The sequence below is a fragment of the Crocodylus siamensis genome, chromosome 5, assembly GCF_052110815.1.
Source record: "Crocodylus siamensis isolate JL-2025a chromosome 5, ASM5211081v1, whole genome shotgun sequence".
Taxonomy (NCBI): domain Eukaryota; kingdom Metazoa; phylum Chordata; order Crocodylia; family Crocodylidae; genus Crocodylus; species Crocodylus siamensis.
The window spans coordinates 155,734,225-155,760,980 of NC_143399.1; the positions used below are offsets into that span (position 1 = coordinate 155,734,225).

The 26,756-nt window shown below is 44.7% G+C and overlaps 1 protein-coding gene across 6 annotated transcripts in view; it reads right to left on the minus strand.

The window, feature by feature from the left end:
• The window catches only part of ITGB8 (integrin subunit beta 8), a 96,091-nt gene that overhangs the window by 42,121 nt on the left and 27,214 nt on the right, over nt 1-26,756 (minus strand). For all 6 annotated transcript variants that reach the window (XR_016442287.1, XM_090046806.1, XM_090046810.1 and 3 more), the window contains exons 3-5: nt 13,416-13,590; nt 8,573-8,819; nt 3,902-4,067 (exon numbers count right to left, since the gene is read on the minus strand). Coding sequence is in view for 5 of the 6 variants with exons in the window: in XM_090046806.1 (XP_089902932.1) it covers nt 3,902-4,067; nt 8,573-8,819; nt 13,416-13,590 (588 nt within the window). In the remaining variant the exon portion in view is untranslated. The remainder of the gene's footprint in view (nt 1-3,901; nt 4,068-8,572; nt 8,820-13,415; nt 13,591-26,756) is intronic.

Here is a 26,756-nt window from a genome sequence, read left to right on the forward strand (position 1 = left end):
CCACTCCCTCTGCAGAGCTGTCAAGTATCCTGCCTTGTGCAAGATGCACAAAATGTACTTCAAGGATGGTCAGCTGCTCCTCTTGACTATGAGGAGCTGCTGTAGGACCTTTTCTGAAAACAAGAGCTCTACTTCCTTCTCACTTCACTTTCTGATTGATCTGAGTACAGAAGGAGCAGCTTGTGGTGCCTGTAGGTAATAAAGGTGAACAGGGTCTAGTGCGTCTCCAGCTTAAATGCCAGCATCTGTAACGCCAGGTCACAAAATCACAAAATCATAGAAAAGTAGGGCTAGAAGAGACCTCTAGAGGTCATCTAGTTCAACCCCCTGCTGAAGGCAGGATCATCTCAATCTTAATTATTCCATACAGGTTCTTGCCTAACCTGTTCCTTAAACTACATAATCAGCCTTGTTGCACAAGGCATATTGCCCAAATACACCAAAACCACCCAAACCTGCCACAGGTAAAGCAGAGGGATGAGGACTATGCATTTCCCACCTTTGCAAGGACTGTTAAAATACTCTTAAGAAATCCAAGGAGGAGGGATCATGGCAGAGAGCTTCCTCCAACTTCAAATCACCTGCCCAACACTTAGAAGAAGAGAAAAGGCTCTGCACTACTCAATGGGACCTTCCTTTTACTCAGTTTAAGCCAAGCGTGTTCTGTAAAGATAGTCTTGACTCACACTCCACAAATTTTCCATTCTACACCCAATTTCACTTTCAAAACTCAGAACTGACTTGACAACCCACCCTAGACTCCCTCTGGCCCACTCCAGTGAAGACTTGTGTAGTTGTATGTTCTACTATGCCACTGCCTGGGACTGGGTATGTTGACTACACGCTCAGTATGGGCACAGACAATGAACCCTTTCAATCTTTGCATAAAAATCTCAAATGGTGTGGCACAAAAATCTTGTCAGTTATGACCTTCAGAAGTACAGAAATGGATTAAACGCTTGAAATGTGGTACCTTTTTTCAAGCCAAAAGGAATGTAAAATTGCAGGATGGAGAAGAGAGGGCTGTTCAGCAATATCCTACATAATTAAAGCCACAACACTAAAAATGAATGAGAAAAGAGTGTATGAAACAGTAGGGTTTATTTCTCTTCATTGTTTTTCTTCACTTTCTAATTTGTAAATTTGGTAATTGGCAATATGCCTCTCAGAGCACATCATAAAGTCTACCGTGTTCAAAATTAGTGTCTATTAATATAAATTACAACTCATGTTTGTGGTTATAAATTGCACGCTGTTCCCATCAATTTTTATCCATAATTCAATTAACTGGAAAGACTCCCTATGCACATAGACGTTTCCATTCTTTTGTTCTTGGAGGCATACGCTCCTTTTAAACTTGAATGTCATAAGTATGGAATGTGTTCAATGATAAACATTTAGTTGCGAGAAATCCTCCCAATGCTTCAGGATGATTTTTATAACAGCTGTGATCAAGATGTCTATATACTGTGATTTTTATTTGCCCATTTTACAGTTCTTTGTCTTTTAAAAATAAAAATGAGGCTAACATTAGTATGAGCTTTATTTCTAAATTCACCCACCAGCCAACAAAGTGTGTATAAATGGATGAAACGGATGAAGTATTCTGACCCAAGCCTTTCAACATGACCAGCACAAGTGCCCTCAGCCTGCAAAGTTAAACAGGCAGTGACTGTATTATCTTATGTAGCAAAAGGCATGAGATTGGAAGGACATTTAGAGAATGTGAAGATCAACTGCCCTACACTTTCTGGTGTCTAGACAAAGGTACTCTAGCCAACATCAGACTTTGCTCTCCCCATCCATCTTTTTTGTTGATTTAGTCCAGCATTGCTCAGTCTCAGTGGGACTGACATAACTGCAAACTATAAGTTGGGGACCACTGATGTAGATCTTTCTTCACTCTCTTCTAGTCTGAAATAGATGGTGATAATTCTGTGTCTAAAACTTGAGGTGATTTTAGTGTTTTACTTTTTAAAATACAAACTCTTTAAAGTCTAAACTGACACTGAAATGCAGAAACCATGCAAGTAATTGACAGTTGATGACCAGATTCTATTCTACCTTAGGATACCTAAGACACTTTAGGTGCCTAAGTGGGCTTACACACTTATGTGCAATTCTTTTCTACCCTGTTCAAGTTACTGAAAGGTAAGGAAAGGACCATAGGAACACAGAGAACTCCCAAGGTCATCTAAGGCCAGCCCCCTCCTTAAGGCAGGATCTTCCCTGACTAAACCATCCCAGCCAAGTGTCTGTCCAACTTGCTCTTGAAAATTTCCAAGGATGAATACTCTACAGTTTATCTAGGCAGTCTGTCCCAGTGCTTGACTACCACAATCATAGTCAGAAAGTTCTCCAAACTTAATTTCCTCTGCTGTTGCGTGAGGCCATCCTGTTCCCTAGGGTTTTCTTTGTGGTCATATCTGCATCCTCTCCCATACTGTGCCTCTCTCATAGTGTGACTGTCATCAAATCCTAGCCACCTTGTCTCGGACTTCTCTTCTCCTGACAAAATAACCCTAGCTTTTTTACCCTGCCTCCTAAGTCTTGCTTCCCAGACCCCTAATCATTTTTGTTGCTCAGCACTGAATTCTCTACAATGTGTCCATATCTTTCTTGAAGTATGGGTCCCAAAACAGGACACACCACTCCAGGTGAGGCCTCACTAGTGCTGAATACAGTGGAAGAATCACTTCCCTTGATTTGTAAATGGCACTCTTATTGAAACAACCCAGTAGGCCATTAGCTTTTTTTTGCAACAAGAGCACACTGATGGCACACAATCATCTTATAGTCTACAATTCCCCTAAGGTCCTTCCCTGCAGTCCTGCAGCCCAGCCAAGCCAATCATTCCTCAAGCTGCATCCGTGCATGCACATTGCATCTAGTTTGCAGCATAGTTTGCATCTGATCATCTAGACTGAATCATAAAAAAAATTAGTGTGAAGAAGAAAGACGCATCTTTTAGTATTAAGTTTTTCAGGGACTAGAGCAGGGACAAATAAGTTCACACCTAAGTCCTTAGACTGGCCCTTAGTTTTCAGATATTTTCTAAAATGGAGGGTGTCAAACTTCAAACCACGTTCCCAACAACTAGAAGAGGAGAAAAGACTTTGCACTACTCAATGGGACCTTCCTTTTACTCAATTTAAGCCAAGCGTGTTCTGTAAAGACAGTCTAAAAGTACCATGTGGAGGTTTATCATTATTACAACTTGATTTGCAAATATCAAACATTCTAAGTTCACTAGCAAAAACATTTCTTCTAAATACTAAACCAAAAGACTCTGCCTTTACTCATGATGAAAAATAGCCACCTTGACTCACGTAAAGTTGGTTTTCAGGTCAAATATGATCCTTATTTACTCTACTGTACCTCTTCAGTTCAAATTATAGATTTCATAGATTTCATAGATTTCATAGACATTAGGGCTGGAAGGGACCCCAGAAGATCATCGAGTCCAGCCCCCTCATCATAATTGGACAAGTAAAACTGATTGGATCAAACAGTTTTACTGATGCTGATAAATCTGCAGTCGAATCTCCCATTGTTCATTCTTGCTTAGCCAGAAGAACCAACAGAACTGAGTAAAGAATTATTTTTTGTTAATAATTTAAAAGTATGGCTGCAATAACCCCCAAGGAACAGATTTTCTGAGTAGCAAATCATCATTAACAATAATGAATGAGCCATCTCTATCTGGTCCTGCCCCAGATTTTACAAAGCTTTGACTAATGGTTAAAAAATGAGGAAATGCTTTTGTCAGGAAGAAAAACAACAGTAGGAGCTGTTACAACATCATAAGGCTGGACATCACTGACACTCAGATACCACTGACTCACAAATATGAATTTGTATCTGAACAGACAAATAAATGGCAGTTCAGAAGTCTCCTTACCTGGCACACAGCTGCCTGGAGCATGGCATCAAAACCCCCTTCAGGTGTATCAATATTCCCTGAAATTTTTTGTTTATTAACTGCATTTTTGAAGTCTGCTATATTGTCAGTCAGGGACAAGACATGAATGTAACCATGAGGAGGCATGCAATCTAAATTATAATCACTGTAAGCGGAAAAAAGACATAATCAAATTTTACATTCTTATTTGAAAGGAATCTTAATAACTGCAATAGAAATCAGGTTTTATGAAATATTTGAAAATATACTTAAATATTTAGCACAGATTGTATATTTTTAAAAATATGCAATAATTTCATGATAAAAGGTCTTTATTAGGTGCACTAGGGCTACAGCTATTTCATATATATATATATATATATATATATATATATATATATATATAGACTAAAACAATTAAAGGGTTTTTTGGGTAATTATTTAAAAGTGTATCTAATCATTCAGAAAACTACAACAAATAACAGTAGTAAGTATGCAACACTATCGTGCACAAATTAACATACAAAATAATAATGGTAAAAGACAGTACCACCTCATGCAGAATGTTATTTGTTTCTGAATCTTTAAGGAATGAAAGAACTAGACTTAACATTCAAATTTCTAAGTATCCAGATAACACTAAGGGCAGCTTATCTTACCACCACACAAATCAGTCTACAGGATCAAAACCTAAACCAGCAAATCTAAGGGTCTAGATACACAAGTATGATACTTCCTGATATTAATGCGTTACCTAGCCATGTAGATATAAACCAGTCTCAGATGCTAACAATACCTTTTACAACATTATGTTGAGAAAGCCTTGAGCAAGTAGTAAGAGGTAATTCTAGAGCCTTTACTTATCCCCTTGCCCAGCAACAGACTTCATGTACATGAAAAAATGTTTACTGACTTGGAGATCTAGTCCCCCATCTACAATTCACTGAAGGAAAAGTAGTGGAAAGCTACTCACTGAATTGGAAGAACTGTGGATCAAGTTGTCACACAAGAGTTATTGCGTGACAACAAAAATCATATAATCATAGAAAATTAGGGCTGGAAGGGACCTCAGGAGATCATCTAGTCCAACCCCATTCTTAAAACGGGACAATCCCAGGTAAGGCTTTGTCTAGCCCTCCAAGGACAGAGATTCCACAACCCCTTTGGGTAACCTGCTCCAGTGTTTTACTACCCCCTAGTGAGAAAATTCTTCCTAATATCTAACCTAAACTTCCCCTGCTGCAACTTGATACTGTTGCTCCTTGTTCTGTCATCTGCCATCACTGAGAACAGCCTAGTTTTATCCTCTTTCAACCCCTGCCCCTTTCACAAATTAAATTTTAACTTTTTTATATCATTTTAGTGAACTGGTTTACATGTACATTTAATTAGACATATTGTGAAGTTTTTTAGTAAGGTTGGAAAACAACTGTTCACCTTGTATAAATGATAAATGCAGTAGACAAAGTGTATTGGATGAACAACAACAACAAAATCCCCTGGTCCAACCCTGCATTCCTATTTCACATAAAATGGGTATTTAACTAACTAAAAGTTGTTTGATCAGAGCCAATGGGTCATTTCTGTTTGTTAAATCAGCTCAAAGAACTAACATAGTACAAGGACAAAAGGAATAATTTAAAGAAAAGCATTTAGGAACAAAGAACTTGATGCAATGTTCTGAGTCATCAAGTCTAGTCTCTGATATCAAGGGCAACCACATCTTTTAATCCCTTTCATAAAGTTTGGAATGGAAATAGGCACCAACATGCAAAACAATCAGACTTTATCATCTTGGCTACGTGCTTTAAGTGAAAAGCATGCTTTAAAATGCAACAGAAAGCTTATATATTTAGGCTTTAGTAAGTTTATATCTATGGCCGTGTGTAGATGAAATGGGGGCCCTAAATTGAAGCGGTGGATTTTAAACGTCTCCTAGCTAAAAGGATATATTCCATTGGGTATATATACCATTGGGTATATTTCATTGGCATATATCCAATGGAAAGGAGGGGCCATCACAAGGGAGGACTATACTGTGGTTGCTCTGGGCTGCAGGGGGGGCAGTCAGGAAGGCCAAGGTGGAGATGGAACTGGGACTAGCTACCCGGATCAAGGACAACAAGAAGTCCTTTTTTTAAATACATAGGGGGCAAAAGAAAGTACCGGGTAATGTGGGGCCCCTGCACGCTAGGAAATTTGGTCATCACATCAGATGACAAACCTAACCTATTTAACAATTTCTTTGCCTCCATTTTCCTGAGTAGAGACTGGATCAGCCCCCTCACTGGGACCCTCTCAGGCCCCAGGGGAGGCACACCCAGACCAAGGGTCAGTGAGGATCTAGTCAGGGAACTTCTGGAGGGACTGGACATATATAAATCAGCTGGTCCGGACGATCTCCACCCCAGAGTGCTGAGGGAATTAGCTGAGGTCACTGCGGGACCCCGCCACAGGTTTACGAGCACTCGTGGTGTTCTGGTGTGGTGCCAGAGGACTGGAAGAGGGCCAATGTGGTTCCCATTTTCAAAAATGGGCCAGTTAGTCTTACTTCAATCCTGGGTTTTTGAGAGAATTATCCTAGCGCAAGTCCATGAGGGGCCAGCGGGGGAGGTTATGCTTAGGGGCAACCAACACAGGTTCATAAGAGGCAGGTCCTGTCAGACCAACCTAGTAGCCTTCTATGACCAGGTCACAAAATCCTTAGACTACGTCCACTGCTACCCCTGCATCTTTCTCAACTTTAGGAAGGCCTTCGAGACTGTCTCTCACCCCATTCTCATTAAACTAAGGGACTGTGGTGTCAACACCTACACAGTCAAATGAGTCACTAACTGGCTGGAGGGCCGCAGAGTGGTGGTGGATGGGTCATTTTTCGACCTGGAGGGATGTGGGCAGTGGGGTCCCCCATGGCTCAGTCCTCGGACCCGCACTGTTCAACATCTTCATCAGTGACTTGGACGAGAGGGTAAAAAGCACCCTGATCAAATTTGCTGATGACACTAAGATGTGGGGGACATGGGCCTGCTAGAAGGGAGGAATAGGCTACAATTGGACCTAGACAGGTTACAGGGGTGAGCGGATAAGAACAGGATGGGTTTCAACACTGACAAGCGCAAGGCGATGCACCTGGGGAGGAAGAACCAGCAGCATACCTACAGGCTGGGGAACTCCCTTTTTGTCAGTGCAGAGGCAGAAAAGGATCTTGGAATCACTGTTGATGCCAAGATGAACATGGGCCGGCAGTGTGGGGATACAGTCAGGAAGGCCAACCATACCTTGTCATGCATCCACAGATGCATCTCAAGCAGGTGATCCTCCCTCTCTATGCGACACTGGTCAGGCCACAGGTGGAGTACTGCGTCCAGTTCCAGGCGCTGCACTTCAGGGGGGATGTGGACAACATGGAGAGGATCCAGAGGAAGGCCACTCGCATGATCGGAGGCAGCAGGGCAGGCCCTATGAGGACAGGCTACAGGACCTGAACCTGTTCAGCCTCCACAAGAGAAGGCTGAGGGGGCATCTAGTGGCCTGTTACAAACTAGTCAGAGGAGGACCAGCAGGCATTGGGGGAGTCCCTGTTCCCCCAAGCACTATCAGGAATGACTAGAAATAACAGTCACAAGCTGGCAGAGGGTAAATTCAGACTAGACATCAGGAGGCACTACTTCATTGTCAGGGCAGCTAGGATCTGGAACCAACTTCCAAGTGAAGTGGTGCTGGCTCCTACCTTGGGGGTCTTTAAGAGGAGGCTAGATGAACACCTTGCTGGGGTCATTTGACCCCAGTACTTTTTCCTGCCACGGGGGTCAGATTTGATGATCTGTTCAGGTGTGCCTTCTGACCCTACCAACTATGAAAAAACACCTCGCTGATTTAGCTGCCTCTCCAGTGGGAGGGGAAGGTGAGCTGCCAGTGGGTGCAGTGGTCCCTGGGCTGTGGAGGGAGGCTGGTGTTTCCCTCTGTGGCAGTGGTGGCCCCCTTCCAAGCGGCACACGCCCATAGGCTTGGGTGTTCCCGGGAGGCAGTGCAGGCACAGAGGAAAGCACCAGGCCCCCTGCTCAGCTCAGGCAAGCAGGCAGGCTCGGGGGGGGGGGGTGTAGAAAAAAAAAAGATCAGGCTCACTGCTTTTCTTGGGCAGAGCTGCTTTCCTGGGATGCTGTCAGGCTGCCTGCATGGAGCCCGTCCATGGCTGTAGGGGCAGCAAACTAAAACTCTTCAGAGGAGTCTGTTTGCTGCACCCCAAGTCATTTAAGGTGAATTACGCTGCTGAGCTTCCTACCAGCGGCTGGAATTAATGCACAATATGCTGCCGAGGCGTGCAAACACTGACACCATTAAAGTAGTGCAAAAGCATTTAGCCCGCTTTAAAGTGTCATGCATACACGCCTCTCGTTTCGCCTACACACAAAGCCTATATTTTTGCTTTGCATCCTAAAAATGCCTTTTTGCCCACTTTAAATACAATCATGGGAGGAATGGATGAGAGAAGTTTGTTTCTAAACAAACAGAATACTTTGGAAAAGCATGTGATATCAAAATAAAAAAATATCCTGATGAGATATTAACGTTTATAAAAATTATAACACATTTACTGAAGTAATTATTACACATAAATTCCATCACCTGGTATTACTCCATTATTCAGAGAAACATAAAATTACTACATACCTGCACTGATTATGGATTCTACCTGGGTGAGTGCTAATATAGGGTGACACAGTTTTATCAACATATGATCCAAATCCAAGTCGAAAGTCCAGGGAAATGTTTGCCATCTTTTTAGATAAATCAAATCCAACTGAGTTTAATTTTTCTATATTGTTGTGCATAGAAGCTGACACATCAACTAAATAATAAAGGTCCACAGGATATTTCTCTAGAGGGCGGACTTTTAACATGAAGCTCGTTTTTCCTCCTGGTTCAAAAGAAATAAAGTTTTACAGTATTTTTAAGGGGTTATATTGAAAAAATAAAGGCATCTGCCACAGTGCCTATAACGTACAAACGATTTGCAAGCAAAGCAGAAACATTAATTTAAGAGAGAAAATGTAGTGTTTAAATATAGACCAAGAGTAATAAAGCACCTGTTTGTAAAACACACTTACTATTTTCGATGGACTCTGCAGCAGTTTCTTGTTAAAAGTTTGAATTCCCTCCCCACCCCCATTTTTCCTTTAGTTTATGTTATGCAATCTATTTTCCACTTATTACAAACAGCATCTATGACTCAAGAGAGGCATGAGTATGGATACAAATTGTGGTCAGTAACTTCCAGGCTGATAACAGTTAAATGATCCAGCTCACTCTAAGAATAAATCAGTCCCAAGAACTAAAATGCCTAGAACGAAAACTAAAATCCCACTCTCCTTACTGCTCTATATTAGGCTTCAAGTTTACCACAAACCTGTTTCCAAGGAAGTCAGTAAGATATATTTCAAGGATCAAAGAAAAAATAAATGTATGTTGAAAAGAAAAGCACTCCTTTGGCTCCACTGCCCCAAAAAGAGAGCCGGTCTTTCATGTCAGTATGGCAAATGTCCATCTGTCCAACAGAGCAACATTGCAATTTTTATGTAAAAAAACTCAACAGTCCCTACACTATTGATTGCCAAAATACATTATTCATCAGTTTCTACAATGCCAGCACAAAGAAGTGACATGCTACTCACTTGTGTACTCATAATTTCAGCATTCTATACATCTGAATCATTTCTTATCACATTTATTCAAATATAAGAGGATCCTGATTATAAGACGACCCCCCAATAATTAGATTCTATACATGGAAAATTTATAAATTTGTTATAATTTTCCAAGTACAGAATCTAATTATTGGAGATTTGCCTTATATTTATCTCCCTCCCATTGCTACAGCAGGAAAAATAATTCTGGTGTGGTCAGGTAACCCTTTGCTCTCTGCTTCCCCTCAGCTTTTTCCCCCGGCAACCCCCTTCCCTCTCTTCTTACTGCTCTCCCTGAGCACATGGAAGTGTGGGGTAAATCTGAAAACAATGACCATAAAATTAAACATCGCTGTAACAGTTTGCATATAATACCTATGCATTTAGTGTATCCAGGATTGATGCACATTATCATTTTTTTAAACTGCTGCAAATTTTGACATAAGTACTTCGTAAACAGTCTAGAGGTGCACTGATACATCGATCCATATTGTATTGGCACCAATAAAAGGAAAATTGACATTATTAGCAATTGGCTTTTTTTTAGCTGATGTGGTCAATAATGTCACTAATAAAAATTGTGGTTGTACACAGCCAGGAACGCAGCCTGGCAGCTTGGAGAGCAGCATCCAGTCTGTTGGGGAGAAAAGAGGCGGGGGAGGGCAGATCGAGGCCTCTGAGGTGATGGGGGAAGTGGGACAGGAGCAGGCCTGGAAGGGCAGGCGTTGCACAGTCGAGGTGGAGCAGTGCACAGGACAGAACCACAGCTCATCCATGGTGTGCGGGGGCAAGGGGAGACAGCTTTTGTCACTGGGTGCACCCCTGGGGGAGGGATGTGCTCCCAGATCTGTGCACAGGGCAACGGTGGGCTGTCTGCTGCAAGCTCAGGGCCAGGGGCTGTGCTGGCACCTTCCCAGCAGAGAGGCTAGACTCAGGGTACGCTCAGGATGGTGTATTGCAAATAGCACCTATGACTCAAGAGATGCATGGATAAAAAGCTAACGTCCCACATGCTGAAACAGAATAATTTAAAAATGCATAAATAAAATGCTTCCCTAGCTTTATGCCAGATACTATAAAATTACAACACTGTTAAGCGAGATGAATAGCTAGCATCACTTGGAGAACTTAACAGAGTTGCACCGACTCGCACCAGTCATGCATTAGTACATCAAATGAGTGTCATATAAAAAGCCAAAACATGTTTATTATTATACACATAATAACAAAACTGCCTTGACTATAAACTAAGCAGAATGTGGATTCTGATATTCAGTTTCTAGCTACTTCAGTCTTCTGACCATACCATATGACAAAATACAATTCAAATCACAGCTCTTGCTCTAGAGAGGAAGATGTTCATTTAAGACCATGACAGCTGTAAACTTACTTATGTCTACAATAAGAAGATTATTTAAACTGGATTTTAGAAGCACCATGCATTACCCCAACAAGTCTCACTGCCCTCCTAAATGAATTCAATTGCAATTACTTCTAGAGACAAATTCAAGATCCGTACTCAATATGAGCAGCACCTCACCCTACAAATCCTGAAGTCAGTGGGATTTTACTGCTCCATGTGCACAGGATGACAGGGCTTCCTTTCAAAGAAGTGGAAGTACTGGCAGTGGCTATGTCACAACTTTATTAATCCAAGGGGTAGAGAAGATGGGGGCTAGCACTCCCTTGTTCTTCAACTTTGAAGTTCCTTCCTTTGTTTTCTGCCACTGACAAATGAAAACTCAGGTCATTTACTACAATCAGATGTAGCAAGAGGCATGGAGATGCCTCACTTCATTTCTATGCCCTCAGAACTTTTCTATAAAGTATCCTGACTGCTCCTTACGTGTTATATTTTTATGAACTGTAGCTATAACTGGTATAGTACGGATACAGAAACCCACTTTTAGCCTTATACTAATATCAAGTCATCTCCTTTTAAGCTATAGTCAACCAAGATGCACATGACCTAGATGCACATGCATATTTGATAATGACCTAATTCAGCAGTGGGCAAATTTAGAGTTAGAGTCCTAAAGGGATAGTTCAGGACTTGGCACCTAACTCCTCCTTTATGCAGGTAAATCCACAACCCAGATCCTCAAAACCCCTACTCAGTTTCTACCCAAAATTTAGTGGCACCTGCATTTCTCAGTTTAGAGTTCTGTGCATTCCCAAAAGAACTCAGTCTTAATAGTGCTGTCCAGCTCAGCAACTCAGTCCCATCCAGACACAAAAACCTGGCACTCCTCTACCTAGTTTGACTGCATGGCTCAGTCTGGGAAGCATTATAAAATTATGTCTAGCATGTTGGATGCCATTATTCCACTACTTTTCTATTCAACATCTCATTGCTTAAAGAATTCAACCCAAATGTCACAGATCCAAAATCAAGTCTCTCCTCTGAGGGTGATATGAACTTACATCTCACAACTCACAGGAGAGTGCCCCAACCACCAGGCTACTTCATTCCTTCTTGGACCAAAATATTCACATTCTTCTATAAAAACAATAGTCCCATATGAAGAAATATAACACCCTTACCAGGCTTACTATTTACATTGCTGTAGCCTTCAATGGCATTTAAAATTCTTATCCTTCTGTCAAAGGCATTAAGAGATACAGGCAACAGGCCAGGACAAAAAAAGGTGTAGTAATTCTAAGGTTAGAAGGCCAAATTGTGCCATCTCTGATGCAAAATTTGCTCATAAATTACCACAAAATTTAGCCTGTGGCACACCAGTGAAGAAAAAAATAAGTGTTCAGGAGTGCAAGACCTATCCCAGCCCATGATTTGTCTACATGGGTCTTTAAAACTTCCAAGGATGGAGTTTACAGTGACAGAGGTAGGGTGAACAACTATGGGCCAGCCCTGAATGGCAGCATCATGACTGAGCTGGCCAGAAATTTGGGAAAAGAAGGATGGAAATACGAGTGAAAATCTTTTTTTAAAGTAATCCATTTCAGATTGATGTTCCAAGACCAAAGAGACAGAATATGCATGTATAGCACCATTCTGTGGATTCATGATTAGAAGACTCCATTAACCTCTCTCTTCTGAAGGACACAATTTGTGGGTTTTGGTTTGTTAGGCTTTTTTTTATTTTTGTGGTTAGTTTTGCTTTTTTTTGTGGCTTCAGGGATTGAATGGTGCATGTTCCCTTTTCCCCTTCTGTGCGCTATTCATCACATGAGATGGCACAACACATTATGTGCAAAAATATGTAGGCGTACATTGCACATTAAAAGATTATTTTAATTGCATAAAAGGTGGGGAATGGTTAGGAACCACATTATATCTTTGTTTTAAACTGTGTGAAAACATCATGTTTCATTATTGTCACTGAAGTACTTATTTTATTCATACCAAAAAAAATAACATTTCCGATTCACTATACTCAACAACTTTAAATGTCTTTTTTGTTTTGATTAAATGAATGACTGCACACTAAGTTAGTTTGTAATTAAAGAAAACTTGTTTGTTAGTCACCTGTATAAACCTAACAGTACGAGATATTATTTTAATTAAGCAAATTCCACAAAAATACTGTAAAAGTTGTCTATCACCACCCTGACAATACTCTTCTTGGAAACCCAGTACAAATCTTGATTCTGAGTTAGTAGGCATAGCTGGAGATATGTGCATTTTTAGTTATACCCATTTTGATGTACAGAAAAACTGTAGCTATTCTTCTACAAAAAATGAATAGACAAGAAATAGCTAGTCTCATTCTTGTAAATAATACTTCCAGCCATTGCTTCACAAGCAGGATTTAAATGTTGCATTAAATATAAATAAAATATAGTATTAATATTTGGAGTAAGCAAACCTGGACGTAGGTGAATAGAAACTTTTCCTGGTGTTACTTGCGCATTTGCTTCATGGTCACTGGGTACTGTTATACTATTCGTGGGATTTTCTATGAAATCTGATTGGCATCCTTTTTTTATTAAATTGAAGACAGTGTCACACCGACCACTTTGTGTTGCTTCTCCCATGAAATCCTGTTTAGAGAGAGAAAAATCCACAGGTTATTTTTAATTAAAAAAATAAACTCTATAACCTCTTCAAAGGAAAGCAAGTATTTCAAACTTAAGACAGGCTACTACAATTGCACAAACTGTAGTTCATGTCCATTGATGCCATAACAGAGACAATGACAAAAAAGTGGTTTTTTTTAAATAAAAATTAAATCTAGTTGTAATTTTTTTCTTAACAGGCATAAAGCTACCTTTAAAACTTAAAGAAAATAATATTATACATAAGATACCAGATTTACCCAAAGAACCTTGTCTGCCTATGTCCTTAGACGTCCAACACGGCTACAACCTATACCCATGCACACGTAACAAAATCTTTTGGACTATGTTCACTATAGCAATTCCAGAAAAAAAGTGTTACTCACATTCTACTTCAAAATATGTTTCTGTTCACATGGGAACCTACTATTAATTTTATTCAGTATTTTTAAAAAGAGGTGCCCCAATTTTTTTTAATAGCCATTCAAGCCAGAATTGACTGCATTTGAAAGACTTTCCTGGATCAAGTCCAGCCCCTGCTATATTTGCAGGCAACTGCTGACTCAAAATCACCATTTCCAACCCTTACACACAACTACAAAGCATAAAACCAGGAACACCAGGGACAAGTACATCATAGATAAAAACAGGGAAGATGAGAGCACTGCCAATGGCCAGCCACTGAAATGACAGGGAAGTATCTGGTGACTGTGATAGAGGGCTATCTAGGAGCTGGGATCTCATGTTGGACTGCCAACCTGTCTAAGTAGGGCAGTCCACCCAGTCTCTCCTGCCACAACTTTTCTGCTCCCAAAACTGATGTATAAATATGGGAGGTTGCCCATTTTTAATGCCCCGATGCTAGGGGGCACTATACACAACTCCAGCCTCCCCTTATCATGTCCCATGCCCTGCAGGTGGCTTCCTTGAGTTGCTCTAGGCTCTGACTTGTAGCTGGGCCAAACTCAGTCCCTTGCTGAGTTGCTTGCATTTATCCATTCATTCTGCTCCATCGGGCCTCATTAATATTGCACCCCTCTCACTGGGGCCTCTTGCACTCCATCCGCTCTCACTAGGCCACTTACATGCTGCCCCTCTCTGGGCCTCACCCAACCTGCCCTGATCCCCTGAGTGACCACACAGGCCATCTGGCTTGCCTACTCACGCTCCTTGACTGGCCCTGGCACAGCCTCTTGGGCCCTGCTCCCTACTGGGGTCTCTGGCGCGCCAACTGGAGGAGCTCCAGGCCACAGCCCAGAGACTGCGTGCCATCAGGGACTGCGAGCAGGAGCTAGACTCCTACTGCCAGGCCCTTCTCCCCCAGGAGCCGCAGGGTAGAGCACCGTCTCCCTCCAGGACTAAGGAGGACTCTGGGACCTCCCGCTCTGCCCACTCAGGGGCATGGACCAAGGTGGTCAAGGGCCAGAAGGCCCACCACACCAAGGCCCCTCCCTTGCCAGAGCTTAGCAACAGGTTCGCACCTCTTGCAGCCCCAGCAGAGCCTGCTCAGTTGCCAGCTCCTGCAGGCAACCCAGGCTCAACCACAGCTACTGCCCCCGCTCTCCCCAAGACAAAATGAAACGTGTTTGTTGTGGGAGACTCCATCCTGCGGGGGACTGACGGGGCAATCTGCCGACCCGACCCCTTAGCCCGGGAAGTCTGCTGCTTCCCGGGAGCCCTCATCCGAGACATTGCGGAGAGGATCCCAGAGCTCCTCCAGCCCACAGACCACTATCCCATGCTCCTTATTCACATGGGCACCAATGACACAGCTCGGAGCACCCCCAGCCAGGTCATGAGGCGCTACAGGGATTTGGGAGCGGGGCTTAGGGGTCTGGGAGCTCAGGTGGTGTTTTCATCGATCCTCCCAGTCACGGGCTATGGGCTGAGGAGGGAGAGGAGGATCCATGCAGTGAACCAAAGACTGCAGAGCCGGTGTCATCGGGAAGGCTTTGGCTTCCATGACCACATGGCGAGAGAGACAGCGAGCTGCTGGGAAGAGATGGCCTCCACCTCTCCCCCCTGGGGAGGAGGCTCTTCTCAGCCAGGCTGGCTGACCTGCTCCACCAGGCTGTAAACTAAGCCCGCTGGGGGATGGGGGGACTACTGCCACTGCTGGCCCACTGAGCAACCCTTGCAAAGCCAGCAGACCAAGGCACTTAAGGGAGCCCACCCCTGTCCCAGCCCTGGCACAATCTGTGGGCAAGGCAAGAGCCCCCAAGGGGACACTTGCCTGCCTGTACACTAATGCCAGGAGCCTGGGCAACAAGCAGGAGGAACTCATTCTCCTGCTCAGTGCAAAGAATTATGACGTCACTGGGATAACGGAGACCTGGTGGGACTCCACCCATGACTGGACCACGGTTATAGAGGGCTATACCCTGTACAGGAGGGATCGTGTTGACAAAAGGGGCGGGGGTGTAGCTCTCTATGTGAAGGAAAGCTACATGTCCCTGCAAGCTGATGTTGGCGACTGGCATGGACAGCTAGAGACCCTCTGGGTAAAAATTCGTGGGGAATACGGCACAGGGGACACAACGGTGGGAGTCTACTACAGACCTCCCACTCAAAGTCCTGAGCTTGACCAGGAGTTCGCCCGGGAACTGACTGAGGCCGCTTGCTCCAGGACCTTGGTTGTCATGGGTGACTTCAATTACCCGGACATCTCATGGGAAGATCACTCAGCAAAATCCGAGCGGTCGCAAAGCTTTCTCTCGTGCGTGGATGACCTCTACCTGACTCAAGAAGTCTATGGGTCAACGAGAGGCAAAGCGCTGCTCGACCTGGTACTGGCTACGGGGGACGACCTAATCGGCGACCTAGTGATCGATGGGAAGCTGGGTGACAGCGACCACGAGCTGATCACCTTCACCATCTGCCAAAAGCTGGCAAGTCAGTCAGCAACACAGAAGTCCTTGACTTCAGAAAAGCCGACTTTGACAAGCTCAAGAGGCTTGTCGGTCAGGCCCTCAGGGACCATGACCCCAGGGAGATGGGAGTTCAAGAAGAATGGTTGCTTCTCAAGGAAGCGATCCTCAATGCACAAGCTCAATCTATTCCAACACGGAGGAAAGGCAGCAAGAAGGCACAGCAGCCCTCCTGGCTCTCCAGGGACCTAGCGGACCTCCTGCAGCTAAAAAGGAAAGCCTACAAAGGATGGAGGACGGGATTCACCTCCAAGGAGGATTATTCTGCGCTGGTCCGGTCCTGCAGGGACCAAACCAGGAAAGCCAAGGCTGCAACTGAACTCCAACTAGCTTCAGGCATCAAGGACAACAAAAAGTCCTTTTTCAGATATGTGGGGAGCCGGAGGAAAAGCAAGGGCAATGTTGGACCCCTGCTAAACCAGATGGGGCAACTGACAACTGACGCCTAGGAAAAAGCCAACCTATTAAATAGGTACTTTGTGTCAGTCTTTCATCAGTCCCATGGGAAGCCCATGCCTGCTTTGGGACAGGGAGATCTGGGTGATGGGGATCCCCTACCCTCCATAAATGCTGACCTTGTGAAGGAACACCTTGAGAAGCTGGATACCTTCAAGTTAGCCGGCCCTGACAATCTGCACCTCAGGGTACTCAAGGAGCTAGCGAGCGTCATAGCCCAGCACCTGGCACAGATCTTTGAAAACTCCTGGCGCTCTGGTGTAGTGCCCGAAGACCGGAAGAAGGCCAATGTGGTGCCGATCTTCAAGAAAGGGAGGAGAGTGGATCCAGCTAACTACAGGCCCATTAGCCTGACTTCTATCCTGGGGAAGATCCTAGAAAAGTTTATTAAGGAGGCCATCCTTGATGGACTGGCCCAGGCTAACATCCTGAGGGATAGTCAGCACTGGTCAAACAAGACCTACCCGCAACAGACCCATCTCATTTCCTTCTATGACCAGGTGACCTATCACCTGGACAAGGGAGAAGAGATTGATGTCATATATCTTGACTTCAAAAAAGCTTTTGATCTGGTATCCCATGATCACCTCTTGGCCAAACTGCCCAGTTGTGGCCTTGGCTCCACCACGATCTGCTGGCTGGGAAATTGGCTCTGTGGTTTGACCCAGAGGTTTGTAATTGATGGCAGTCACTCATCGTGGTGCCCTGTGACCAGTGGGGTCCCTCAGTATGTCCTGGGACCCATACTGTTCAACATCTTCATTAATGATGTAGACATTGGAGTCAGGAGTGGACTGGCCAAGTTCGCTGATGACACCAAACTTTGGGGCAAAGCATCCACGCCAGAAGATAGGCGGGTGATCCAGGCTGACCTGGACGAGCACAGCAAATGGGCAGACGAGAACCTGCTGGTGTTTAACACTGAAAAATGCAAGGTTCTCCGCCTTGGGAGGAAAAACCTGCAGCATCCTTATAGGCTCGGCAGTGCTACATTGGATAGCACTACAGAAGAAAGAGACTTGGGGGTCATCATTGACCACAAGATGAACATGAGCCTGCAATGCGATGCTGTGGCTAGTAAAGTAACCAAAATGCTGGCTTGCATCCATAGATGCTTCTCGAGCAAATCCCAGGACATCATTCTCCCCTTGTACTCAGCCTTGGTGAAGCCACAGCTGGAGTACTGTGTCCAGTTTTGGGCTCCACAATTCAAAAAGGATGTGGAGAAGCTTGAGAGAGTCCAGAGGAGAGCCACGCGCAGGATCAGAGGTCAGGAAAACAGATCTTATGATGATAGGCTGAGAGACATGGGACTCTTTAGCCTGGAAAAGCGTAGGCTATGGGGTGATCTGATGGCCACCTATAAGTTTATCAGGGGTGACCGCGAGGATCTGGGGGAATGTCTGTTCACCACAGCGCCCCAAGGGATGACAAGGTCGAACGGTCACAAACTCCTGCAAGACCGTTTCAGGCTGGACATAAGAAAGGATTTCTTTACTGTCCGAGCCCCCAAGGTCTGGAACAGTCTTCACCTACATTGAACACCTTCAAGAGTAAATTGGATGCTTATCTTGCTGGGATCCTATGACCCTAGCTGACTTCCTGCCCTTTGGACAGGGGGCTGGACTCGACGATGTCCCGAGGTCCCTTCCAGCCCTGATGTCTGATGTCTATGAAAGGCTCATCTGAACAGTGGCCAGCCAATTCACCTTGCCCTGAGCAGAGTTCTGACCTGAGCCCCTCTCCGAATAACTTGTTGTTCTTGCTCCCTCCTCAGGGCCAATTACTCACCCTTTTGACCCAAAATCATACTCACCAAGTTTGAGGGCTTACTGGGGTCTCCCTCTGACCCAACACTTGGCCTCACCATATCTGAGGATTACTGGGGTCTTGGCCTCTGGCCCAACTGCGGCTTCAGGTGTCCATAGACTTTCCTTGGCCTCACTTCCTCCTCCTGAGGCTTTGACTCATGCCCTTTTGCCAGGGCCTCACACTTAGCCCTGCTCACTGGGGCCTCTGGGGTCTTGCACCCCATGTGGCTCAGGTGTCTGGAGATGTGCCTTTCCCTGGGTCTGGGTAACCCACCAAGATGTTCGGGCTGGAGTTTTGAGGCACCCCTCCTTGCCTTTCACTGGGCAGGTAACTGGCATGGCACTTCTGGGGGACTGTCCTGACAGACAGCCCCACCAGACCACCCTTCCCCAGCAAGGTGCAATTTTCATTCTTACTCAGGACCAAGCAGGCCTACCTTCCCTGGTCTCCTCCCTACAGGGCTACATGCTGTCCTGGGACTGCTACTGGCTGCCTCTCCCCCAGAGCCCGAGTTTCAGCCTCCTTCATTCCAGTCTGCCGACTCAGTGGGCCTTTCTTCCCCTAGATAGTGATGTCCTCCCCATCAAGAGGACCTTCAGCCTCCTTAGGCTCTGGCCCCACCTCCAGGCCAGTCAGGGTGCCAGATGACTCATCATGACCCAAGCCTACCCCTCGCACTGGGCATCAATGCCCTTTGGCCTTTCGGCCCTGGCTCTCTTGCATTGACCAGTTGGGGTATTCTGGTCCCAGCAGTGCAGCAGCTGATGTCCCTAGGCAATAGGGGTCCCCTCCAGGGCCCCACCATATGGCTCTCTTATGCGCAGCTTGTTTAGAGCCCCAGGGATCTTAATAACATGGCTCTACTCTCAATTGGTCTCAGCAGAGCCCCAGGCCTCATCCCTGCCTGTTCTAAGTCAGGAGCTTGCCTAGCTTTTGTGTAGGCCATAAACCCCTTCCCAGGCTGGGCCAAACTCTATTCAGGCCCAAAGCCTTCTCTCTGAGCCTTGGGACCTAACTGGGCACCTAGGAGCCTGCTGCCATCCCCTTAGTTCCTTCCTTACCTTTGAGGTATTGCGAGCAGCAGCTCAGCCAGGTGTTGTTGCTCCCCAGCTGCTTGCGGCAGACTGCTAGCTCAGCCCTGTGGGCCTGGATCTAAAATGGCCGCCTCATCAGGGCTGGCCTACACCTGCTGGCTTCCTGCTCTCAGCCTTAAATGGCAAACAGCAAAGGTGCTCTGCCACAGTGATATATGCTCAAAAATCCTAGAAGGATGGCCAGGCCCAGCACTACAGATGAAGGTGCATAGTCCTTACCAATCTGACATAAGCAGAAAATTCCAGTCCATAAGTCTGGACAGCAAGACCCTCTAGCTAGGAATTTCTGAGTTACTTGCAAAAGCGTCAGAACCCCCAACTCAAAACCTCCCAGCATTAGCTGTGACCAATGTTTCAATGCTTCAGAAGAAAGCAAAACTGTACCCCTCTTTCTCCTTAATTTGGATGCATTGGGGCCCGGCTCTTGTTTTTCTAGGCTAGGGACAGAAATTACATATAAACTGGTACAAGTGATCAGAAACCAGTTCAAATCTGTAAGACAATAGAAGTTCAATGCACATAAACCACTTTCAAAATGGCCAAAACCAGTTAAAGATAAATGTGGATGGATGTAGTATCAGACTTAACTGATTTAGGTTAAATCTATTTATTGAACTTCTGTCCCAATTCCCTTCCAAATTCCAGTTAACTCACTGTCCTCCAGGATCCCAGGATGCTTTGAACCTCCCCCCGCAAACACCTTCTTGTACGGTGGGTGGATTAACCTAGGCCCAAGCTGTCTGTTCCATCTGAGCAGAGAGGCGTGCTCTAGTGCCTCCTGGCTTCTGGCCTGAGCCACAGCAGGCATGTGGCCACATTTCTAGAATCAAAAGTGAGTATCTGTTCACTTGCTTATAGGTTCAATTTATGCAGTTTAGACTAACCTGTGAAGATTGAACTGATTCAGACTCAGGATTTCTGACTGTCTGTGGTTAGCCCCATAAGCTACCACCAAAATCCTGAAGCATGGGACAACCAGACACCTACCACAAGAGTCTTTACCTTCATGTGTGGATTGTACATACTGATTGTTGAACCAAGAACCCCCTATCCAACCATATGATCCCTTTCATAGACTTGTCAATTTCAAACTTAAGGCAATACATGGTCCTTGCTCCCACTAACTATGTGACTTAGAAACCATTCCAGAACCTCCTCTGATAGTCAGAAATATTCCAATTTCCAATTAAAGTCCAACTTAAGTCTGTCTTCCTATAGATCACAGGCCATTAAAATTTAACCCCACTGCTCTGCATCATACCCAAAAGGCTTCAGCTCAATACAGAGTTAACTGGGTGAAATTCTATGGGCTTGTGTCAGATCAGATAAAATGTTGGTCATTCTGGATTTAAACTAATGAACTCTTGAGGTCTCCATTTCCCCCCATTTGAAGTATGAAAAAGACACTTAGACTAGCACCCTATTTGCTTTGTGGTTGGTTGGGCATAGCACATGAAGTCTTTTAAACTGTCATAGAGATGGGGATGGCAGCACATGACAACTCATTCAAAAGAGCCCTCTTAGAAACAGAGTTTGAAAGGTTTTTGTTATTTTTTCCCACCAACTAAGAGAAGACTTTCATTTTAGACAAGCCTAATTACAGAGAAGGATGACCCTTCATTCAACTTTAATCCATGAAATTCTGATGTCACAGATTATTCTGAATGGGTTATTTTAACAAAGAAAGCATTTTTATGATGATAAATGAAATTATGAGATTTTCTTTTACTCTGAAACAAAAGGGAATCAACCTTCTTAACTGAATTAGCAAAGAAACTAAACATGGGTTAGCTGACACTGATAAAACTCTCTTACAGTAGCATATACAGTTAAATAAAAACCATGAGGAGTATTTAATAGAAAAAGGAAAGAAAAATTATAAAAATGTGCCTGAAAAATATTCTCTAACAGTGAGCTTGGGAAGAGGCTCATTACAGGGATAAGAACATTTTGCTATTAATTTTGATGGCAGGCTTACTTCTTTTTAGTAATGATGATTAGTTGGATAGAGTGAATGTCTATGTCTGTACATATAAATAAATGTTGCAAGATGTTATATAGTTTGTTTTTTCCATTTCTGCATCTGAAATGACTACTAGGTATTTTTGAAGTCCTGGCATATCCAGAAAATTTAATGAAGATTAAACAGACATAAAAAGATTCATTTAGAAAATGTATCTGGAAGTATGCTGTTCATTATTTGCTAGTTACTATCTGAATCATCCTAAGCAAAAGAACCAAAAACAACAATAGTTTTTTCTCCTTGTTTTGAAAAATACTATGACATTCAGATGATCAACCACACATAAAAATATGAAACATCACTAAGATTAAAAACATAGTAAAAGGGAATAGCTTACAAACTTTCTGTGGTGTGACTTTTGGTAAATTATTTTGTGAGCGCTTGGGTATAAACCATACACATGTAAAAGTTTGAGCTGGAGCATAAACAGAAAGAGAAAAAAAATAATACAACAGATCCAAGTTAGGATTCAAAATGCATAACTGCTGATGTGATTATATTGATTTTTCTTCCTAAGACATATGGACTTAAGATAGTGTCCAGTTTCAAAGTGAAATTTATAATACAACACTGTGAAAAATAAGCAAAAATTTAAAGTAATAATGTAGTATTTTAACTGACCCTCTACCCAGCCTTTAAAATTATGCTAGAGTGATCTACAGAGAAAGAAAACAAAACAAAACAAAACACACATGCGGACTACAATAAGAACTAGACTGAGCCCAAAAAGAGAATCAAAGCAAAGTGCTAGGATAACATTCCTGGCCATATCCACTAGGGAAATGCGAAGCTGGCCTGTGGCAGGACGACCTCTAGGGGCGCCATGACCTCCCCTAGCACCCCCTGGCTACCATGTCAAGCCGGTGTCAATGCACCCTCACCGATCTTGCCCACTACATCTTTGATGTTTAAATGTTTAAGGGAGGCTGCCTTTTCTATCTGCTTTGACACGGTGCCTTGATTTAACTTAGCCAGTGATCTGTCCAGTTGCCCCAGTGCACTCTAGCCTTAGGGCTACCCATAAGTCCGGCCATCGCCTGCACGGCCTGTCCCCTGTGCTCATGTCGCCCACCCTGGGGGCCTGCTCAATATGCTCGCCCCCTCCCAGGGTTTCTCGGTGTGCTCGCCCTCTCCCGGGGTTTCTCAGCGTGTGCCCGTCCTCTCCTGGGGCTTCTCAGTATACTCTCGCCCCCTTCTGGGGCTTCTCAATAGGCTCGCCCCCCTTCTGGGGTCTCTCCCACACAGACAGTGCCCCACTGGGGCCTGTTTCTCCGCACTCCCACGTTCTCCTGCACTCATGCCCGCCCACACTGGGGCCTATCTCCGCGTGATTCCCGCAGTTGGGGCTCGGGTGGCCGTAGCCTTGCCTGGCCCCCGGACCCCTTTTCGGATCCTATGCCCGACTCAGGCTTCCCAGAATCGGGGCTCAGGCGTCCTCAGCCTCACCTGGCCCCCAGACCCCTTTCCTGGGTCTTACGCCCCACTGGGGCTTGTGTCTCGTGCTCGCCCTCACTGGGGCCTTGCTTGCGACTCCTGTAATCGAGGCTCAGGCGGCCCCGGCCTTACCTGGCCTCAGACCCATTTCCCGGGTCTGACGCCCACTGGGCTTTTCCCAATTGGGGCTCAGGCGGCCTCAGCCTTATCTGGCCCCAGACCCCTTTCTCTGAGTCCTACGCCCCACTGGGGCTTCTTGCTGGAGCCCACACTGGGCTCCTCCCGATAACCGCCCACACTGGGCTGGGGTCGGGACACCCCGAAACGCAGCGCCACTCTCTGGCGCTCAAACTGCCGGCACCTTCTCTGGCACCAGATTGCTGTGCCCTCCCAGGGCACCAGGAACCTCCCACACTACTGGGGAGCTCCTATGAAGCCTCCTCCACCCCTTATAGCCTCACCCGGTCCTCCGGTGTAATATCACAACCAAAACAGAAAACTCCCACTCCTGGGTTACAACCTAAACTTCAAGCCAAGCTGGCTCTCTCTCATGTATCCTTCTCAGGGTTTCCTCTGCCCAGTATTGTCAAGCAGACACTCTCCAGCCCTCAGGCCTCTTCGCTATGTTCTGCTCTGCCTGCTCCAACAGAGCTCCCTCTTCCCTGGCTGCCAGAAGGGGAACTGACCTCTGGCCTCAGCCTTCTCTGTTCATCTAGGACAGGCCCTCCCCCTTCTGGTCAGCTGACCAAACTGGTTGCCTTGGAAACCCCCACCTGTGCTGCCCTGGTGAGTGGCAGCGGAGCCCACATTACTATTATCCAGTAGCAGGCACCCTAGTGTCCTGCTACAGGGCCCTATTCAATCCAGCTTTGGATTCAACCCAAATCAGGGACAGTGATTCCATTCCATTCGTTCCATCACTGTCCCTGATTTCAATTCAGTGAAATTTGAAGTCCTGAATCAGAGAATCAGTGATTCAGACAGACGCAGCTTTAAAAGTTTTTCTACATACCTTGCGGTGGCAGGCGCAGCTCGTGATCAGCTCGATAGTGGGGGTGCATGGAGTGTCCACAGGAGTGCAAGGGGGCCCTCCACATGCTCAGTGGCAAACTCAGAAGTACTTCCAGTCCACTTCTGGGTCTGCCATGGAGCATGCTGGGGCGCCCCTCTCATATCGGCCACAGGGGGACTCTGGGTGCCCCCCCAGACCCAGGAGGCACCAGTCACCAAGCTGGAGGGGCGCACTCCCCGGCAACCTGGAAATGGACCGCAAGTGCTTCTGGTCCACTTCTGGGTCTGCTGCCGAGCGTGCTTGGGGAGCCCCCCGTGCTTCTGTGGGACACTCCATGCACCCCAGCATCTCAGCACTCATGAACCCCTGCTACCTAGAGGTGTGTAGAAAAAAAACATTTAAAGCTGTCTCTCTGAATCTTCAAAGCTTTCCGAATCTCTCTGAATTGATTCAGAGGGTTCCGATTCAATTTGGAGAGATTAAAGGGTCCTCTGATTCGATATGGATTCAGAGATTTGGCCACCAAATTGTGCTGAATCTCTGCTGAATCAGATCAGGGACTGAAGCTTCGCACAGCCCTAATATCCACATGGAGACACTCAAGCAAGATAAGGTAAATCAAATAAAAGCTGGTGCCAGTGAACCTAAGGACCACAGAAGAAGTTACATTTAATCACACAATTAACATGTTAACTGTGCTATAAATTGTTATATGTCACATGTTCAGCCAAGTTATGGCAAGAGAAAGTGCCAAACATGCCACATGTTCAAATTCAAGTACAATGCAAGTTCCATAAGAAATATTTAGTCTTAATGGGTGATTTAACAACCAGGTGTCAGCGCACAGGGAGCTCATCTGGCTTGTGCAGGTTTCAACTTCCTGGCATGTAGGGAACCCAACAGTGACCAGACCATGATGCCAGGCTCCCTGTATGCCAGCAGCTGCATGTTAGGAATCTGACAGATTTTATTTCCCATTCCCAAAAATCACACATCATGTTAGTTCTTCCTAAGAGCATCCAAACAAAGGTTTTACACATCTTATCTTACACACATTCATTTCAAATTTGTAATTAATTTACCATATCATATAATCCCATATAGAATTAATTTCCATCTGAAAAACAGATAGCTGTTTGGTTTCATTAGTCCTACAGGAGGAGGGTAAGATCCAGGCTGCCTATACACATGCTCAGAGGTGGGGATGTTTTAATGAGAGAAGTTCCTGTGCAGCTGCTCTTATTAAAATGCTTCACTGTCACATGTATTAAGCCCCACACATTTAAAAATGGCCACAGGATGCTTTATCTAAACCTTGTTTAATGAGGTTTAAAGCGCCCCACAGCCATCTTAACGCAAGGGGCTTAATACAATGTGACACTGTGGCGATGTTACAGTATTCTAATTAGAAAGTTAATTAGCACATGTATTGGCCTAAAACCTCATTCTGCTGATAATTAGGAATCTTTTTCCGAATTCAAGCTTAAAATGTATTCATGTTCAGTTTATACCTAGCTGTTCTTGTGACAATGTTAGCCTTTAGGTTAAATAGCTCTTCATCTTCCTTCTACCATGAGCCCAGATTGCTTTTTCCTCTAGACCAATATGGCTATAACCTGGATACCTGACACATAGAAGATATAGCATTTTAACTGATTTTTTTAAAAATAAAATACTTATATTTTCCCAAGGAGGAAGCAACTTTGACCACCTGAAACCTGAGATATTGCTCCTGCCTTTGTCCAAGCTAATTTGCACAAGAGAGGTGAGAGACTCTTTAACACCTAAGACCTGCCTGCCCAAAGAAATTTTCCATCTGTTGACTCCTCTGTGAAATCCTGTGAAATATGAACTTTCATTTCTATCCAGGAAAACTTTTACAATCTTTTCTCCAATGCCTGATAAAGGGTGTTTGTGCCCAAAAGCTTGCAATTCAAGATTTTTTTCTGCAAAAATCTTGTTGGTCTAATAAAAGATATTACCGCTACCATGAACCCAGATTGCTTCTTCATCTTCCCTGGTATCTACCCCCTCTCTTGTAAAGTAGGTTATCTATTCATTGATCATCCCCAAAGACTACCTCTGGACATGCTGTAGTAAGAATTCTTCTTCTTTAAAAAACAGATGACCAGTTTTGTATGCCATATTCCAGAGAGTTCTTACCAGTATCTTACCTACTGGCATTAATGTGATCCTATCTCTATTCCTTACCCATTAGGATCATTTCTGTCTTTTTCATGAGCTTTTCATTGCCTGTTCAACAGTTTACAGATACCCTTCAAGTGTGGGTACACTGCTAATTACTAGCTTTGCAATCTGGCAAAAACCCAGATCCTGAACATGCCCCTCCTACCTTTAAATGTCAAGACTACTCATAATTAGACATATCTAAT